The sequence below is a fragment of the Pseudophryne corroboree genome, chromosome 2 (assembly GCF_028390025.1).
Source record: "Pseudophryne corroboree isolate aPseCor3 chromosome 2, aPseCor3.hap2, whole genome shotgun sequence".
Lineage (NCBI taxonomy): Eukaryota > Metazoa > Chordata > Amphibia > Anura > Myobatrachidae > Pseudophryne > Pseudophryne corroboree.
In genome coordinates this window covers 115,401,077-115,421,611 of record NC_086445.1, presented here as the reverse complement: position 1 = coordinate 115,421,611, position 20,535 = coordinate 115,401,077, and the positions used below count along the sequence as shown (strand labels likewise).

At 45.3% G+C, this 20,535-nt stretch overlaps 1 protein-coding gene across 2 annotated transcripts in view; it reads right to left on the bottom strand.

Annotated features, from left to right (window-relative positions):
• The window catches only part of LATS2 (large tumor suppressor kinase 2), a 115,465-nt gene extending 95,465 nt beyond the window's left edge, over nt 1-20,000 (bottom strand). The window contains exons 1-3 of one of the 2 annotated variants that reach the window (XM_063951628.1): nt 19,648-20,000; nt 16,449-16,800; nt 11,283-11,766 (exon numbers count right to left, since the gene is read on the bottom strand). In XM_063951628.1, the coding sequence (XP_063807698.1) occupies nt 11,283-11,639 (357 nt within the window). In that variant the 5' untranslated portion in view covers nt 11,640-11,766; nt 16,449-16,800; nt 19,648-20,000. The remainder of the gene's footprint in view (nt 1-11,282; nt 11,767-16,448; nt 16,801-19,647) is intronic. The other variant, XM_063951627.1, reaches the window with a different exon arrangement.
• Nucleotides 20,001-20,535: the final 535 nt, after the last annotated feature.

Here is a 20,535-nt window from a genome sequence, read left to right as displayed (position 1 = left end):
TAACGCCTCCTTCATTGCCAAAATCATATAACGTGTGGCCCTACTGGAAAATACGGTTGAATCGTCACCGTCACCACTGGAGTCAGTGCCTGCGTCTGGGTCTGTGTCGACCGACTGAGGCAAAGGGCGTTTCACAGCCCCTGACGGTGTTTGAGTCGCCTGGACAGGCACTAATTGATTGTCCGGCCGCCTCATGTCGTCAAACGACTGCTTTAGCGTGTTGACACTATCCCGTAGTTCCATAAATAAAGGCATCCATTCTGGTGTCGACTCCCTAGGGGGTGACATCCTCATATTTGGCAATTGCTCCGCCTCCACACCAATATCGTCCTCATACATGTCGACACACACGTACCGACACACAGCAGACACACAGGGAATGCTCCTAACGAAGACAGGACCCACTAGCCCTTTGGGGAGACAGAGGGAGAGTTTGCCAGCACACACCAAAAGCGCTATATATATATCAGGGATAGCCTTATAATAAGTGCTCCCTTATAGCTGCTTTGTTATATCAAAATATCGCCATAAATTTGCCCCCCCCTCTCTGTTTTACCCTGTTTCTGTAGTGCAGTGCAGGGGAGAGACTTGGGAGCCGTCCTGACCAGCGGAGCTGTGAGAGGAAATGGCGCCGTGTGCTGAGGAGATAGGCCCCGCCCCTTTTCTGGCGGGCTCGTCTCCCGCTATTTAGAAAAATCAGGCAGGGGTTAAATATCTCCATATAGCCTCTAGGGGCTATATGGGAGGTATTTTTAGCCTTTATAGGTATTCATTTGCCTCCCAGGGCGCCCCCCTCCCAGCGCCCTGCACCCTCAGTGACTGCCGTGTGAAGTGTGCTGAGAGGAAAATGGCGCACAGCTGCAGTGCTGTGCGCTACCTTTAGAAGACTGCAGGAGTCTTCAGCCGCCGATTCTGGACCTCTTCTGACTTCAGCATCTGCAAGGGGGCCGGCGGCGCGGCTCCGGTGACCATCCAGGCTGTACCTGTGATCGTCCCTCTGGAGCTTGATGTCCAGTAGCCAAGAAGCCAATCCATCCTGCACGCAGGTGAGTTGACTCCTTCTCCCCTCAGTCCCTCGCTGCAGTGATCCTGTTGCCAGCAGGAATCACTGTAAAATAAAAAACCTAGCTAAACTTTTTCTAAGCAGCTCTTTAGGAGAGCCACCTAGATTGCACCCTTCTCGGCCGGGCACAAAAATCTAACTGGAGTCTGGAGGAGGGTCATAGGGGGAGGAGCCAGTGCACACCACCTGATCTGAAAAAGCTTTACTTTTTGTGCCCTGTCTCCTGCGGAGCCGCTATTCCCCATGGTCCTTTCAGGAACCCCAGCATCCACTAGGACGATAGAGAAAACATCTTATAGGTAAGGCCGCTCATTATAAGGGTTTAAACACATTCTTACATGCATGCTGATGCAGGGCTTCAAAAACATAATGTCACTGTATGGACCTGCTCCCACACTTTCTAACAAGAAATGCCTAGAGGGGAATTCAAATGTCGGCAGGAAATTCCAAAAACCCTGCAGTGCGGGGATTTTCCTGCAGCCGCAGGGTTTTACTATTCAGGTTAGAGGACTGAAAATGAGATGCAGTAATTTCTATGGAAATCACCACATCTTTTTCCAAACACCTTCAGGGTCTGAGTTGCTGAGGGTCCGGGATTTTGTCTGAGAACGGATGCATTTTTAAAGCGGCAATCATTTGCAAGGCAATACCAGGTTGGTTTTGCCTTGTAAATGACTGCTGCTTTAAAAATACGGCCATTCTTGGACGAAATCCCAAACCTTGAAGAACTCTGATCTTATTACATTTACCCCAAAAGTTTGATGTTTCTTAAAATCGTTAATTGTAGGAAAAATCATTGTGACTTGCTCTGGGCCCCCGGCGGCACCAACTAGATCTATGCACGCATTAAGGGCCTGGTTCTGATTTGTATGCAAAAGCCTGCGACTGTTCAGGCTACGGACTTGAGAAACAACGCAACTGAAGCAGCTACCCAGAAACGACTACAGATGCCCACCGGAGCAATCGTATAATCTCAGCAACTGCGCATATATTCGCAACATTGGCATAAATCCTAGGTGCACTAATCCCTCGAGTGAGTCCAGGGTCTCGCAGAATGGAAGAGAGCTGCAATGCTGGTGTCATATTTTCGACTGCCGATGTAAGCAGAGACACGCCTTCAAAACGGTAATGACATGCCAACGTTTCTGACCGTTTCCTCCCTCAAAAAAGTCTCTCACTGTCTATCACTCCAAGAATAAATCCTCACTGGGAGCGCATAGTGCTATCATCGTAACTAGACTCTAGACTGTAACTACCTGTTGCTGCGATGGAATCTAGAATAACTTTCATTGGATTTTATGCTGGCTTTCGGCAGAGCACTTTTATAAAATGTCATTTTTTTTTTTTCTAACAACAAATTAGTTTTATTGTGTTACAATCCCCAGCGTATGTAGCCGGACATTCCCAAAGATCGCAGTTTATGTTTTAGCAGTGTTTGCAGACAGTTTTGATTCTCTTTGCACGCTTTGTTCTGATCAAGCAATTCAATGGTAAGGAAGAGACAACGCCCCCCTGGAAAAACCCTGGAATGCTGGTAATTCGCCTGACACATTTCCTCTCCCAGTCACTAGCTGGAGAAAAATCAGGCCACCCCCCACCCAAGACCACACTTCACCACCAGTACTTCCGCGCTGGAATGTGGGCTCTATTTAACCAGTTTCATTCTATATCGGTATATGCAGCCAGCCATTCAACATAACAAAGGATATTTTTGATGCACAGAAAAAAACAACTGCTGTAACCCATAACTACATTCCGTCATTTATTATTTATTACCAGTTATTTATATAGCGCACACATATTCCGCAGCGCTTTACAGAGAACATTTGCCCATTCACATCAGTCCCTGCCCCAGTGGAGCTTACAATCTATATTCCCTATCACATGTACACACACACATTCACTCTAGGGTTAATATTGTTGGGAGCCAATTAACCTACCAGAATGTTTTTGGGATTGTGGGAGGAAACAGAAGTACCCAGAGGAAACCCACGCAAGTACGGGGAGAATATACAAACTCCACACAGTTAGGGCCATGGTGGGAATCGAACCCATGACCTCAGTGCTGTGAGGCAGTAATGCTATCCATTAAACCATCCATACTGCCCTTTGTTATCTACTAGTATTTGAAGATACAGTTGAATATCTGACTGGCTGTCATGAGCTGCATCTCATACCTGTATACTCTCCTACATCGCCCAGGATACTCCCAAATTTCAGGCAGCTCTGCCAGCCACCAGATCCAAACCTCTTCCCCAATACATTGGGCAGCCCTTCAGCTTTATAACGCAGTTCATCACTCCGGCTGCTCAATGGCACAATGACAGCATTCATAAATACATGTTTTTATTGTAACAAACAGGGGGTTCAGATTTTAATTGCGTATGGCAGTGCAGGGGTCAAAGGACCAAGGAGTGCAGTCACATGTAAGTTATGTGTACAATGATGCACCAGGAAAAGTTAAGACGTGAGTTGCAGTGGGGAATAGTAGAAGCCCAGTGCTCGGTGTGAAATGTATATAATAAATATTTCCTATAAAGAACTGCAGCTGGGAATGTTAGATACTGGGCTGCGTTGCAGTGTTGGTGAGAGAACGGCGCAGCACAGTGACACGTGATTAGTTTTAAAGTTTAAAAATGTATGTATTTATATAGATATGTGTGCGTCTGTATCCCTATTGGTCTAGGGGGTCCTGGAAGCCTCTGGGAGTTGGTTGTCTGTTGCTACTGTTCCGGTCAGGTCCATTCCACGTTCCTTGTAGCGCACTGTGGGGAAATGCTTGTTGAAATGGTGGCCATAGCCAGCACAAAGCAGTAGATGTGCAGAGTTTGAGCTCATTGCTGGTAAATCAACCACTTTCGACAAGTCGATGAATTCGGCTTGTCGAAAAGCACGTGGATCGGTGGAATAGCTGCCGATCCACGTGCTTGTGTCGAGGGCGGCTGTGACGGGGACGGAGCGGTGGCTGTGAGACAGGAGGGACGGGGGAGAGCCGCGGTCAGACGGGGGAGAGCAGCGCTACAGCAGCGGCTATGTAACTGCTGCTCTCCCCCGTCTGCCCGCGGCTCTCACCCCCCCCCCCCCCCCCCATCTCAATTCGACTTTTGTAAAAGTGGAATTGAGATGTCCATTGAATAGGCCAGGTCGGATCCATTCCGACTAATGAATGTGGGAATGGATCAGACTTCAATTGAATATACCCCTTAGTATTGATTTATTTGAATAAATAAATATACCACTAATGAGAAATGGTGTGGATACGGCCTATCAGTGATTGCTATACCTTCCTACTTGTAAAGTTCTTTGGGTGGGGAGAGGTTATTGAAATTAGAGGAGGCTTACATTGAAGAAAAACTTACAGAGGAACTGGTCCACCCTTACACTATTGTGACTGAGCTTCCTGTCACATAGCATGCACTGCTGATTCTTTCCTCACTAGCACAGCATGCACTGCTGATTCTTTCCTCACTAGCACAGCATGCACTGCTGATTCTTTCCTCACTAGCACAGCATGCACTGCTGATTCTTTCCTCACTAGCACAGCATGCACTGCTGATTCTTTCCTCACTAGCACAGCATGCACTGCTGATTCTTGTAGTTACACGTGTGAGCGCACATATAGTTAAAATATGGTTAATTAGGCTGCTGGTTTAATAATAAAAAATCTTTTTATTTCTTAAAAACAGACTAAATAAACATTAACAAAATTAAAAGAACATCACAATGGAAATCACAGAGTGAAATTAAGCATATATCCCCGCTATGGCCAATTGGACTTTATGTAATTAGTATTTTGCATGCATGCCAATAGATTTGATGATTAGTTAGAACAAGACATGGTCCTTAGATGCAGTCTTAATTATTTAAAGCGGTTTTAATCCCTCCAGGGGATTTTTGTTAGTAGTGTTAGTATTTAGTTGATTAAGCAGAAGAACCAAAAACGTCCCTTAATACATATTGATGGCACAGTCCATTCATGTGTAACAGCTTTCCTCAAATGATATTATATGGTGCCAGCTTATACTGGTTAAAAGTGTGATGCTGATAGATTTTGTAATCAGTTAGTCCCCCGTCGTGACACTCATATGGGCAATGCTTACCCTCCCACTCAGCGGCGGTTCTCGTGTCTGCGGCTGGGCTAAATCACACTGGAGGAATGTAGCTTTGTCCAGCTGAGTGGTGGCACGCTCAAAGCGTGTAGTATGGCAGAGAGCGCTCGGCCGCGTACCGCGGCTTCCGGGTTAGGAGGGGCTTCCGGCTTCCGATGCGCTCCACCTGACATCAGGTGGAACGCAGGTGGAGTGCATCGGAAGACTGAAGCCCCGCCTAACCCGGAAGCCGCGGTACGCGGCCGAGCGCTCCCTGCCATACTACACGCTTTGAGCGTGCCACCGCTCAGCTGGACAAAGCTACATGCCTCCAGTGTGATTTAGCCCAGCCGCAGACACGAGAACCGCCGCTGAGTGGGAGGGTAAGCATTGCCCATATGAGTGTCACGACGGGGGACTAACTGATTACAAAATCTATCAGCATCACACTTTTAACCAGTATAAGCTGGCACCATATAATATCATTTGAGGAAAGCTGTTACACATGAATGGACTGTGCCATCAATATGTATTAAGGGACGTTTTTGGTTCTTCTGCTTAATCAACTAAATACTAACACTACTAACAAAAATCCCCTGGAGGGATTAAAACAGCTTTAAATGATTAAGACTGCACCTAAGGACCATGTCTTGTTCTAACTAATCATCAAATCTATTGGCATGCATGCAAAATACTAATTACATAAAGTCCAATTGGCCATAGCGGGAATATATGCTTAATTTCGCTCTGTGATTTCCATTGTGATGTTCTTTTAATTTTGTTAATGTTTATTTACCCTGTTTTTAAGAAATAAAAAGATTTTTTACTATTAAACCAGCAGCCTAATTAACCATATTTTAACTATATGTGCGCTCACACGTGTAACTACATTCTTTAGGTGCAGTGTCTCCTTATTCAGGAGGACATCCAGATCCTCCTTGTGTGAGCAGCCATTTAATATTCTAATTTGACAATATAACAAATTTAGCGCCCATCGTATATTGTTTATTATTACTGCTGATTCTTTCCTCACTAGCACAGCATGCACTGCTGATTCTTTCCTCACTAGCACAGCATGCACTGCTGATTCTTTCCTCACTAGCACAGCATGCACTGCTGATTCTTTCCTCACTAGCACAGCATGCACTGCTGATTCTTTCCTCACTAGCACAGCATGCACTGCTGATTCTTTCCTCACTAGCACAGCATGCACTGCTGATTCTTTCCTCACTAGCACAGCATGCACTGCTGATTCTTTCCTCACTAGCACAGCATGCATTGCTGATTCTTTCCTCACTAGCACAGCATGCATTGCTGATTCTTTCCTCACTAGCACCTATTCATATGGCTCAAGGGGCTCTGGTATGATCTATACCAAAAAGCCTTTAAAATGTTACAATTCTAAATGATCACAGCCACGATACAAAACTACATACTACAAAAGTCATTACTCGGCCACTGTAGCAAATCATAAATTGTAAGCGTGAAATTGCTCCATTCAGGCTTCCACAGGTCACGGCTGGTGTAATGGGAAATAGGATGGTGGCCGTCAGGATCTGCGGTCATGGCAATCTACCGGCTACTTACAGGGACACCCTTTATTGTGAAAAGGAGAGAACCTTAATATGTGAGCTGTAGCAAGCTGGACATAAGTGTAAACACACCTGTTTCTATGTGTATCATGTGCATAGGCTGGTGCCATACTGCAGTAATGAGCAGTAGCAAAGCAGGTGTACGGAGAGGGGCAGGCGCACCACAAGATGTGCACGACTCTGCCCAGGGAGAATTTATAGAATTTACCTCAAATTACTAACACTGAATTATACATACAACATCTGCAGTGAACCCCCTGCAATTGGTTGTGATGAACGAGCACAAATTTGCACCTACTGTAAATGCAGTAACTGAGCAATAGTGATTGAACATAGAGAATTTTGTGCAAATGTACATTCCAATATGACCTCCCTGATGCTGGCCCCACACCCATCAAGATCACCAAGACATAACAGCAAATCTAGGTAGGCATTGCCATGTGCATGGTTTCTGAGAATGATCTGATCTGTATGTGGTCGCTTGCCCAAAATGCAAACAAGTTCACTAGTAGCCTGAACACTCAACGCCAGGCTCTGTCCTATGTGGCCACAATGAAAACGGATTCCTGTAACCCGCATAAAATCTGGCCACACACAGTTGTGATCAAATAAACCAAAGTTGTGATGTAAGTGTTCCCTAATGACCAATTCTCTTGATTACAAACCCCCTCAGCATAAACCTGTGATGTTCTGTACATGCCCAAATGCAACCCCACACCCATCAGAAAAGGCCTACCATACTCCTTTCTACAGGCCAAGTACAACTATATTATTTATCAGCTATTTATAGATACATTGGGGGTCATTCCGAGTTGATCGCTAGATAAAAATGTTCGCAGTGCAGCGAAAAAGCGGCACTTCTGCGCATGCATATGCGGCGCAATGCGCGCGACGTACTTTCACAACAGCTGATGTCGTTTTACACAAGATCTAGCGAGGCTTTTCATTCGCAATGTCCGCCGCAGAGTGACTGACATAAAGTGGGCATTTCTGGGTGTGAACTGACCGTTTTCAGGGAGCGTTCGGAAAAACACAGGCGTGGCCGGGAGAACGCAGGGCGTGTTTGGGACGTCAAATCCTTAACGGAAAAGTCTGAAGTGATCGCAAGCGCTGAGTAGGTCTGGAGCTACTCTGAAACTGCACAATTTTTTTTTTGTAGCCGCTCTGCGATCCTTTCGTTCGCACTTCTGCTAAGCTAAAATACACTCCCCGAGGGCGGGGGCATAGCGTTTGCACGGCTGCTAAAAACTGCTAGCGAGTTATCAACTCGGAATGACCCCCATATTCTGCAGTGCTTTACCAAAAATATTTGTCCATTCACATCAGTCCCTACCCCAGTGGAGCTTACCCTACCACATGTACACACATTCACGCTACCGTTAATTTTCTTGGGAGCTAATTAACCTACCAGTATATTTTTGGATTGTGAGAAGAAATCAGAGTACCCAGAAGAAACCCACGCAAGCACGGGGAGAATATACAAACTCCACACAGTAAGGGCCATGGTGGGAATTGAACCCATGACCTTAGTGCTGTGAGGCAGTAATGCTAACCATTACACCATCCGTGCTGCCCTGGACTGGTGTGTACTTTACAAGGATTCTAAATGAAAAGGAAATCTTAAAAAGGTAATTCCACTTACAAAGTGGGCATAAAATATGAATATTTCACAGCACTTACTAGATGTAAGCAAAGAGTGAAAATAAAAAGGTCTATGCCCCACTTGACATTACACAACAAAAAAATGAGATCCCCAAATACTTTTCACTGTGCCTTCAGATAAATATATAAATACTGCTTAAGGCGCATTATACGGACATACTGTAAGTCAGCTGTATGTATCTGTATCAGCATGTCATGTTGTATATCAAGGGGGGGGGGCTACAAGATCTTGTAACAATAGTCAAGCAAATGTGGGCATCATTAGTAAGAAAACACAATGGGAGGAATTCAATTGTTTTGCGAGCTCCCTGCTCTATGAATAGAAGCCCCTGACACAGCAATTCAATTGTTTCTCCGTTTAGGCACCCAAACAATGGACACGCGTTTCTTCTTGCACCTCAGGAGGCTGCAAGAAGAAATGTCTCCCCCACATTCAACAGGCGTCTAAATGGAGCAAAAATTGAATTGCTCAGTTTTGTGCGCCTAGGGGAAGCAGTGGGAGAATCGCCCCAATGAATAGTTCTTTCCCTATTTACCTTGGCCTGAAAACAGATGGCTACTTTAAATAATGTATTTCCTATTTGTATTCTACAGTGGGGAAAGAAAAAAAAAAAAAAGATACAGCACAGAATGTCTGCCAAAGCCATTCTAACCTAACCCGTTTGCTACCAGCCCAGACCTGAACGTTTAGGAAACAACAAAGAACTACCCATCGAGCGACATGAACTAAAGACAGTCACTTTCTTTATTATCCAGCTGCTCGGTCTCATCAATGACCACCATGCACATACGGTCACTTGGCCATTGTGTTAAATGACCTCACCCTTTTAAGCCCCATTACCATACGCATGGGCGGATTGGGAACAAAAAGCAGCCCTGGAAAAATTTGTACTACTGGCCCCACATGGGCAGCACCAGAGGTGTAAGGTCTAGCCATGCGCCATGGCAGCAGCACCCTCCCTCAAGACTTTCCAGATAGTGGGCATGTCCAGCATCAAGGGGGAAGTTAAAAAGAAATAAAATTAAATATTATGAGCACATTATATGATACACCTTCAGAATTTAGGAAACTGTATAATTCTTTAGAAAGATATATTTTCTTGCTTATTACACCAACCGTATCCCAATCACTATTCACTCAATCTTATATGTCGGCCAAGCAGGCAGACAGAGCATACACAAGAACATCTGCAATCACAGGCTAAGTGGCAAAGTAATTTTCATATATGCAAATTATTTTGCATCCTTATTCATTATGTCTATAAAAAGGACCACATGTCCTCAAACAAAACAGGCCCCACGGGTGCGCCGGCCCACCGGGAATCTTCCCTGTAAACCCTATGCCCAATCCGCCTCTGACCATACGTGGGTAAAGATCACACAAACAAAATAATCAGGCTCAATGGCCAGTCACACCTAGTCAGGTTTATAAAAGTTACCATTTGGCCAAGTTGATTCAAATTGGTGAAAGAAATGGCCATGCAACATTGCCGCCTTAACTCCTAAACAACCTTTAATGGTCATGCAAATTCTTAGCATGTCACCGTTATGATGCCACAATAAGGGACAGAGAAGGATGCAAGGTGATGTTATCACTTATTTCAGACAGGGGACCTTATTCAGTAAGGACTGCAGTTTCAGATAAAAAGCAGCTGCTGCGATCAAATAGTTGCCGCCCAGAAATAGAGAAAAAAACACTCACCGCAGAAATTTCAAATGCGTCGCAATATGCGGGTTGATCGCAAAACAATACGCAATTACCGGAACATCGAAGATTTTGTGTCATCCACAATTCTTGCGACACAAAAGGCTGGAAGTGGTTAGCGCTGATGTCAGACGCTCCTTAAAAACGCATGGGCACTCATGCGTTTTTTTCCAGACACACCCAGATAACGGCAGAAATGCCGGCTTCCTGTCAGTCAAACATCGGCTGCATTGCGATCACGATGTGTGCGCAATTTCTGTCGCTATTTTTACCCTTGCGTGCGCAATGCGAATGCTGCGCATGCGCAGTCGAACAATAATCGGCCGGATTGCGATTTGCTAATTTTGCAATCCTTACTGAATGAGATCCAGAGTCCGTGTTTACTAATTAGCTCATATGTACTTTGAGACTCCGAATGATCAAACTTCTAAAACAAATAATTTAACCCACGACACTAGGATCAAAGGGACGGTGGAATGCAATCCATAAAAGTAAAGATAACCCGACACTTGAATTCCAAGACCAATATGTAATACAAATGACAAGATCTACTAGGTGCAGACCTTGCATGAAAACATCCTGTCCATTCTGGATCCTGCCTGAAGACCCGTGTCAAGACCTCAGACTTTAAATACACTGCACTCTGGAATGCGGAGGGATTAGCCTGGCTAGAAGGGAGACTGTTTTTATCTTTGGAAGAGAATTTCTACAATCTGGTCAATATATATTTATATACCCTCAAGTAGCCGTCAGACAAGTGAATTTAGCTGACCCACAGAGGCATTTTCCATTGGATACTATTGCCCTGCGACAGGTTTTGCCAGTCTACGGCTTGCAGCAGACCGCGTGTCTCTGCACAAGTTTACATCTGGATATGGTCCCAGCAGCTGGCCACTGATGCCAGTAACCAGCACATGCCGACATTCTATTTCTCTATCATGATGACTGTTGTAGTGTTAGTACAGAGGTTATTCTGTGGTACCAACTCACAGGGAACAAGCATTCTCTAGTCCATATGAGAACTGCCAGTCCAGATAAATATTAAGCAGACACCAGTGCTGGAGAGGACTATCACTTGGTAACAGAGGAGATGCTGGAAATTGCTTAAACTACACTGGAAAGGGACAGGGGCCACACAATATTGCTTCACTGAATAATTTGCCACAACATACCTGATCACAGCCCACTTTCACCAGATCCTGTAGCATCTGCCGGTTCACCTCCACAGCAGCCATGTTTCCAGATTCATTGGCAAAGGGGAGGAGAGAATAGCGTATTTCCCGCAGGGCCTTTTGGTATGGTGCGAACTTGGCAGGCTGCCGCAGCTGCTGCTGTTGTTGTTGTTGCTGCTGTCTGCCTGCATCTTTGACATGCAGAACCTTGAGGTCCAGTAGACCATCACCAGCAGGTCCAACTGATAAACCCTGAGCCGGAGGTTTTGATGGCTGTTTTAATCCTTCACGAATTTCCTGCAGTCTTTGCCTGCTGTTCCCAGAATAAGTAGTTGCAGGGAAAGTTTTTGGCCTCATAGTTAATCCAGTTTATGAAGCTCAGCATAGAGTTGTTATGTAGATCAGGGTAACCATAGGATTATTAGCGATTATGGGGTAACCAGTCATACATATCCCAAACAATGAGGAGATCCGCATTCTCAACCTGAAAGACAGGATAGGTACTTTAATAATATATTACAGGCAAGGCATTTCTTTTTTGTTGGAACTCTAAACCACATGTGTTGAAGAGAAGTAATACAACTGCACTCAATTATCAGCCACTTGTGACAAACTCACCCAGACGGCACTTTGGTAACGATTCATTCTACCACAGGTGCCAGGAGAACTTTGAGAGAGAATTGAGAACCTCTGCAGTAATGCGAGTTAGAGTGAGGGTATTACTGGTTATACCGTTTCAAACCATTAGTATGAAGGACATAAATATATTCAAAAGTATGAATGGTCTGTCCTTGGCATCTCACATGTTTCACCAGCAAGGCCCCTGCAACTTGCAGGTCAGCCATAACTAGCAGCTCTATCCAAATTGTGCCCTCTGCGTAATAATTAAAATGAACATTATGCCAGCTCAACTATTGCGCATAGGCACGCTCAACAATACAGATAATATTAAACTACATCCCCATGATCCTCAGCCAGCAGCTATTTAGCAGCAGATGAACGGGTTTATTCTGAGTTGTTAGCAAACCAAAAAAGTTAGCAATTGGGCAAAACCATGCTGCACTGCAGGTGGGGCAGATATAACATGTGTAGAGAGAGTTACATTTGGGTGGGGTGTGTTACACTAAAATCTAAATTGCAGTGCAAATATAAAACACCCAGTACTTATCCTGCACAGAAACAATTTAACCCACCCAAATCGAAATCTCTCTGCACATGTTACATCATTATTATTATTATTATCCTTTATATGGCGCCACAAGGGTTCCGCAGAGCCCAATTACAGAGCACATAAACAAATAATCAAAACAGGAAAACAGCAACTTACAGTTGATGACAGTATAGGACAAGTACAGGGTAAATAAACATAGCTACATCAGCAGATGACACTGGAATAAGTATCAGGTGGCAGAAGACTGCTGGATTCGGTGCAGTTGAAGATTATTAAAGTAAGAGAAAGGATAAGCACGTGAGGGAAAAGGGCCCTGCTCGTGAGAGCTTACATTCTAAAGGTGAGGGGTAGACAGACAGGGGTGACACAGACGGGGGAAAATAGAGAGCGTGGAACAGAGGGTTAGGATGAGATTTGGCTAGGCTTGGTGAATAAGTGGGTCTTGAGAGCCCGTTTACATCTGCCCCACCTGCAGTGCAACATGGTTTTGCCCAGTTGCTAACTTTTTTGGTTTGCCAACAATTCTGAATAACCCTCTAAGTGTTGAAGGAGCTGCCCAGAAGCTTGGCCTGACGGACAGATAAAATGACATCTGACTTCAGGTCCCATCAGGCACCAGATTTCCTTTCATTCACTCATTCAGTGCACCTTTATCAATCTCTTATACAATGGTCTTAGAACAAGTGGGTGTAGGACATAGCAGCATGGCACAAATATTGGAGATGCAAGCTGAGGAATTATCATAGATGTACAACCAAGGATACTCGGGGTTGCCTATTTAACACTGCAAGGAACAGTAAATAACTCAGGACATTCCAAACAATTGCCGTGTTTCTTACTGCAGCTGTGGCCGGGTACAATTGTCATGCAGACAAGATGGCTGCCACTGCATAATCTTTTATGTTGTGGTGCCATCAATGGGAAATATTGGCACTATGCGCTTGATGTGAGCTACATATGTAATCACGTAACATATTAATGTTGCATCTGGCAGTGTTCCACACCCTCCAACTGTACCGTTTTAGCAGGTACAGTACCTTTTTTATAGTCTGTACCGGCAAAACAGGGTCTGGGCGTCAGGATTTCTATAGCAGCGCTGCAGAGACACGGACTCCTGCGCTTCTCAGTGACAGGTGTCTCCCTCCATCCTTCTCTGGTTCTCCTGCCAGTGCTGGCTGCCCCCAGACCCCAAGAACAGCCGCCAGTATCATAGAAGGTGTAGTGCTGACTTGTTGCACGCCCCCTTTACCCGTGGCTACTCCCCTTGTACCAGTTTTTAACTGTAAAATGTTGCAGAGTATGGTGTTCCTGGAATGGTGGCTGCAACACAAAGGGAGATTATACGCAGCGCTGGTCGCCGATACTGGAGCTACATTGTTTTGAAACGATTTCAACCTGTTGGGATATGTTTTAATGTGCGCAGTTGTAGAAATGCAGGTTTAAATGTATGGGCTGTGCACTTATAGGAATGTATTTCAAAGGTATTTTGTTTTATAAGGCTTTGACATTTCAGAACAGATTGTTCATGGGACATTCTCACTTAAGAAGTGTTAATGATTGTATCTTGAGATCAGCAAAAGGCCATATGTAAATTTAAAGCACTTTTTTTTTAAATGCACACTAGGAGGTCTCCAGTGTAAAATGTGTAAAATGCACAGCAGGTATTCGGGGAAAAAGCGGCTTGCTGTTTTTAAGAATTTCCTACACATTTGTGGAAGTCACATGCTAATTCTATTACTGTTTAAACCACATATTTTATTATGTGTGGTAAATATATTAATGGACTAACACAAATAACCAGTTCCACTGAAAAGTAAGTTGCATTTCTATTTCGAAAGATTGTTGCCTAATTTGTGTACTTGCCTTAAACCGGGTACACATGACGGCCAATCGTCCCTACTGCCGTTGATAATGGGCTCTATCATTACCGACGACTAATACCCCTTTTACACCGCCAATGCCGGTTCCCACCCGGGAACTGGAAACGGGTCCTTCCCGGGAGGGATCCGGCATTGGCCGCTGTTGCTGGCTTCCCCGACCCGGCAATATGCCGGGCGGGTCGCCATAGCAGCGGGGGGCAGAGCCGGCAGCGGGGTGCAGGCGGCGCTGGGAGATGAGATCATCTCCGCGCCGCCTCTCCCTGCTGTAGTAAACGGGTCGGGAGCCCGTTTACGCTGCCATTGACCGGTATTCAACCCGGGTATAACAATGCTTTATTCCCGGGTTGACTTCCCGGGTCAGGCGACCCGAGATTTCGGCTATGCCCCTTTCACACTGCAAGTTGACCCGTGTCGACCCGGCAATATGCCGGGTCAATACCGGGTTATTTGTGCGGTGTGAAAGGGGTATTAGTGACTACTTCCTGTACATTCTCTAAAATGACAGTGAGAATATGAGCAGTTGTTGTTATTAGCTACTTCTATACCTGTGCTCTTTAGGTTTGATACATGTCACCTTTGTCACCTTTGTGAACGTATTTAGAAATATAGTCACAACTTGTAAAGACAAGATTAAGAAATAAAGCATCCCCCACTTTAAATAACTTCTTACTTTATACTCTGTGGGGGGAATTCAATTGTTTAGACCCCCCCACCCCCCACCCCCGTGCTGCAGAGAAGAAATGTGCAACAATAAACCTGGTGTGTCTGGGCACGATCAGCGCGTTAAAAAAAATTAAATCAATCACCCCCCCCCCCCGGGATCTTCTCTTCTGCCACTATAGACAGATAATTGGGTGCACTAAAACAATTGAATCACCCCTGGTAATTGGAAATATCATTGTAATGGTAGTCAAAATGTCAGCATTTAGAGGGAAGGAATCAATTGTTCTTTAGGAGCCCGTCACTAGATGGCAGTAATTAAATGGTTCTGCTGTTTGGGTGCGATTACCGCTGATGCAGACGTTTCTCCTCCTGAGGTGGCGATCAGAAATATACGAATAGTCCTGCTTGGGCGCCACATTTGGTACTACAACCATTGTAACGTACAGTGGTGACTACATTTGATCACTTATACATCACATTGTGCAGCGTCACAATAACTGTTGCAGGCAAAAAAAAAAAAAAAAATTCCTAGTATATGATGTAAGCAACGTTAAAGCCCCTTGTCGTCGGATACAAGAGAGTGCAGCACTATAGATATTGATATAGGAAGGAGATTCACCTGTGTCACCGCACCTGAAATACACGTTCCCATAAATAATAAGCATTCATGAGACTTCCCAGTCACAGAGCATATAACCAGTATGGATACAAACATCAGAAAGCGGTTACAAAACACTGAGGATAAGTCTCTGACACATCTTCTTTCAATTACATGCATGCAAGGCATTTCACAGGCTCATTAAAGGGTCAGTGAAACAGGTTAGAAACACATCTGGGTAGGAATATGATGCAAACTGGATTACATTCCCCCACACGGACAGCACAGCGTACATAAAGAGAAAGGGACAGAGTACATGGCTTTTGTTCTATCCTTCATAGTGTCAAATACCCATCAAATCCAAGGATTAAATGGCTAATCAGCACAGCAGCATCCAGCGGGGTCAGGAACAGTACACATATCTGTGGTCACAACGAGATCGCCACACTCCTAAGAGATGTGTGATTAACATCTTATTGCCATGACTCATTGGTCTTTTTGAGCAAAAAAAAACCCCAAAACACTTCTAAATAACTCCAACCAGGATCAGTGTCAGTCTGACACAAATGTAATAAACACGTGAACCTCCTGCCGTTGTAGAACCACAAATCCCAGCAAGGTGGGTCTGGTCATTCTACAACACCACATAAAAATTCCACAACCAGACCTACAGCAAAAGCCTTACACCACCCCAAAGTCTTTACACTTCCGCACATAGAAGAGGCCCCACAGCATCACTCTGCTAGAGGGAGCCAGGAGGTTAGAAGACTCGTCCAACATGTTGACAAATTGGTTTTACACACTAGATCCAAACAGTCCTCGGTGCAAGAAGGCTAAACTGCTTCATACGTTACCTTGGCCAGTCTCCCACTCACAGCCGTGCCCCGTTCTAGTTAACCGCATGGTATTTTCATAGAGGAACGGTGTTTAGAGACTTCTATGTAAAAAGAAAGAACAAAAATCGAGGAATAGGACGTCTCCTCACTCCTAGGGAAGTTACTTAGAGTTCCTCCTTCACCTCCTCCTCTTTCCTCTTGGCGTCAGCTCCACAGTCACAGAGGCACATTCCAAGCTGGGGAGAATTTACAGTCCGATCAGAGCGTCTTAGTAGAAGGGGGGGAAAAAAAATTCCCCGTGTGCCTCTCATGCAGCAGGAATGATCCGGGTCCAACCAAACACAGTGGCTTATTATGTTTTACTTTCGAACTGCAAGCCGTGCATAGAAGACAAAATCAAGGCAAGAAAGAAAGAAGAAAAAAAAAAGAAAAGAAAAAACAAATACAATAATTAAAACCAATCTTTTATTAAGGTTGATGCCTTTCTTCAGAATTGCTAGCATAGGCAAACCATTGTTTAGACAGCAGAATTACAGTGACCCTTTTAGAATCAACCTGGATTGCCAACGATACAGAACGGCCGCCTCTGCGCCACTGCACGGCGGACACATCCGGGACAAGGGTGTATAACAAACTTAAATGTAAAGGGCATATTATAATTGAATCACTTCTTTCTGCGGCACAAAGGCAAACGTTTTTTTCCCGCCAGCTAGTAATGGTCATTTGATGGAATAAGAAGTACATACCAGTTTGGTAGGATTTTAGCACAACCCGTTATGGATGGCGGACGTTAAGCAGCTACAGTGGTGAACGTTGACAATAAAGAGGTTTCAATTCAAATTTTTCCCAGACAGGGATGCCAACATGACACCTGTACAGACTGTTTATGTAAAGATGACGCAACCAGCAATGACATGCAGCAAAAAGCTGTGTGACAATGACAGCAGTCACTTGTGTAACGAGACAGAGACTAGTTATGGATTTTACTATGGTTGTTGTTATCCACCGGCAAACTAAGCTGTCAGATTGTCACTGTCACTTGCAGAGGAGTCATTAGACCGGTATCTGACCCGCGCCATTATTCCCTGCCCTAAGGCACCCACATACTGTAAGAGCAACCACCATACCTGGGATGTTTGTCTCCGGAGACTTCAGGGTCACAGAATAGAGGATAGAAGCTGCTTGCAATATTGTCACGTCCATGTGGACAAAATCTAATGATCTTTTACACAAATATCTGCTCCTATTATTCCAAGTTGCTGGTTTCCACAAGTAAAGGGCCCCATACACTAGAACAATAATGCCCGATTCATCCAATTTCGGGCATTCGGGCCGATATATCGGGTGAAAGCGGGCATTTTGGAGGTGTTTCCGATCCGCGTTCCCGTGAGGGTCGGATCGGCTCCCCTAGATTGTTAGTGCTGCACTCGTGATATGTCGGTTCCCGCAGGCATGGCTGGGATCGCATACAATATATCGCATGCAAAATGTACCAAATTGTATGGAACCGCTCCCGGGAGAGTTCAAGGAAAATCGCCTCCGACTTCAGCCTCAGACATATCGTTGTAGTGTATGGGGCCCTTAAAATATTAGTTGAATTCACTGATACAACATGATGTAGGTGTCCAATTAAAATGTCATAACAAAATGCATATTTAGACACACAGGTATTGTAGTCTCTTTAAAATACAGATAGGACATTGCTACTGAGGCTTTAATGAGACTGGTTACAATGACTGAGCTTCTCCCTAGTGACAACCTGAATGTAATAACCACACAAGACACTGGAGAATTCAACTGTTTATGCTCGCCCAATCTCCCACCTAATGTGATAGGCGATTGGAGGGCGCAATTCAATTGTATTGTTATCTCACCCAGAAGTACCGGATTTATCCACATAAAATCGTTAAACCAGACTAAAGTTCTGGGCGTGATGCGAAAAAATGCAGTTCGGGCGCTCAAATGAGTCACTTTCGCACATTTCTTGTCACCAACATGAAGGGCTGCGAACAGAAATATGTCTCCCCGTGACTAAAGTGGAACAGAGCAACAATTAAATTGCTCCATTGGGCGCCATCTAGTGGCGGCCACAGAGAAAAACAACTGAATTCCCCACTAAGGGTCACTTGTGGGCAGCAAAATCTGCAGAAGCGTAATGCTTCTTCATGTAGCTGGTGCCGTGTATAATGCAGAAGCTGTAATTATTATTATTATACTGTACATGTGAGGGTCAGAGGACACTAAGGGGGGCATGTACTAAGCAGTGATAAAAGTGGAGAAGTGAGCCAGTGGAGAAGTTGCCCATGGCAACCAATCAGCATTGAAGTAACATTTATAATTTGCATACTTTCAGCCGATTAGTTGCCATGGGCAACTTCTCCACTGGCTCATTTCTCCAATTTTTCCACTGCTTAGTACATCTCCCCTTTATAGAGGGGAGCTTAGTTTCGCACACACCTCTCTAGTACAAGGGCCGTGAGATGTCTAGACGGTTCTGGTGATATCGGTCACGTTTGAGTGTTTTAAGCCTTTGATTACAATAAACAAAGTGCAATTAAAAGGTGCAAAGTGAGTCCCATAATGGGTACAGTGATGAGACCCTGTCTCCAGCATCTCAGAAGTAGTGGAGGATTACATTTCTTCTTAAAGGGAGAAAAATGCTGAGCGCCCTGCCACCAAGCGGGGAACTCCTCTGTAAATGTCCCAAATGGGGGAGCTGTATCAAGCCTTCTAAAGATGACCAATAGAGAAGTTGCCCATATCAACCAATCAGTTTGTAGCTGTCATTTCATAGTATATACTACATGAATGATAGCTATAATCTGATTGGTTGCTATTGGCAACGTCTCCACCTCTTTAGTTTTGATACATCTCCAGAATAACTCCGTCCCGTAAAATTAAATCTTATTTACGCTCTTTAGCCCCAAAAACACAGACACAATTTGCGTTTCTAAACCGCTCTTATTAAGAAAGGCCCCCAATGTGCCCAGGAGGGCAGACCGCCCGCTGGACCCAACGTGCCCGTTATTTTATGCCCCAAACCCACACTCTCCCTAGTAACAGGCGCACTTGTGCCACATTCCCCCACTTGTGCTGTTAGTGAATGATCCCTATATAGGGCACACACATCTCTGACATGACACTAGCAGCAGGCACCACAATGAGGCAGATCACAGGGTACAGCAGAGGGACAATGACATTGCCCAAAGTAACTTACTAACAACACTGGTGCCTTACGGGGGGGGTCCTCGGGTCCTGGAGGCTGTCACAGTGCAGGTCCCCTGCCCGCTCCGGCGCCGCACGCCCCCGGCTGGCCGGGCATCAGCGCAGACTGGCAGAGTGCGCCCGGCAGCAGGCAGCAGCGTTACGTGTCATGTTGATGTTACACATGTGCAGCGCAGGGTGCTCGCTCTGCGGCCGGGTTCCCGGGGGTCTCCCCGCTGCTCTCCCCTCTCTCACTCTCACACACAGGCTGTGCACGAAGCAGCAGCGCGGCAGCGGGATGGACTTGGACGCCCGCCCGCCGCATTGTTTGCATTCCATTGCGGTCACGTGCTCCGCTCCCCTGCGTCATCCGCCTCACTGCCGGCCCCGGGGAAACAGGGGGCGGAGTCAGAGGAGGGCCAGGGCGGAGTCAGGGGAGGGCCGGGGGCGTGGACACACGACCAGCCTGTACCTCGTCGTCTCTGTCTCCTCCTCCTCACACTCATTTCCATCTTATGAACCAGAGCGCAGAATTGTAGAACTACAACTCCCGAGTCCCAGTAGTAGCATGTCTGTCAGAGCATGCGTTCACTTGTAGTTCCACACTCCCACGCGAAAGTTATCCTCACAGACATGCTGCTGGGAGTTGTAGTTCCACAACATCCTGAAGCTTAAATAGGCTCAGTGCAGATCAGTAATTGAATGATGGGAGTCCACTAAAGTTAGTTTATTTTCTGGTTGTCCAATTTTCTACCAGTCTAACTAATCTGAGGTTGGAATTGGGGTAGATAATAACATCATCATGATAATACATCCTGGCTCCCCTATAAGACAACGGGATATGGTCATTAGGTCGACCACTATTGGTCAACATGCATTAGGCCGACATGGTCACTAGGTC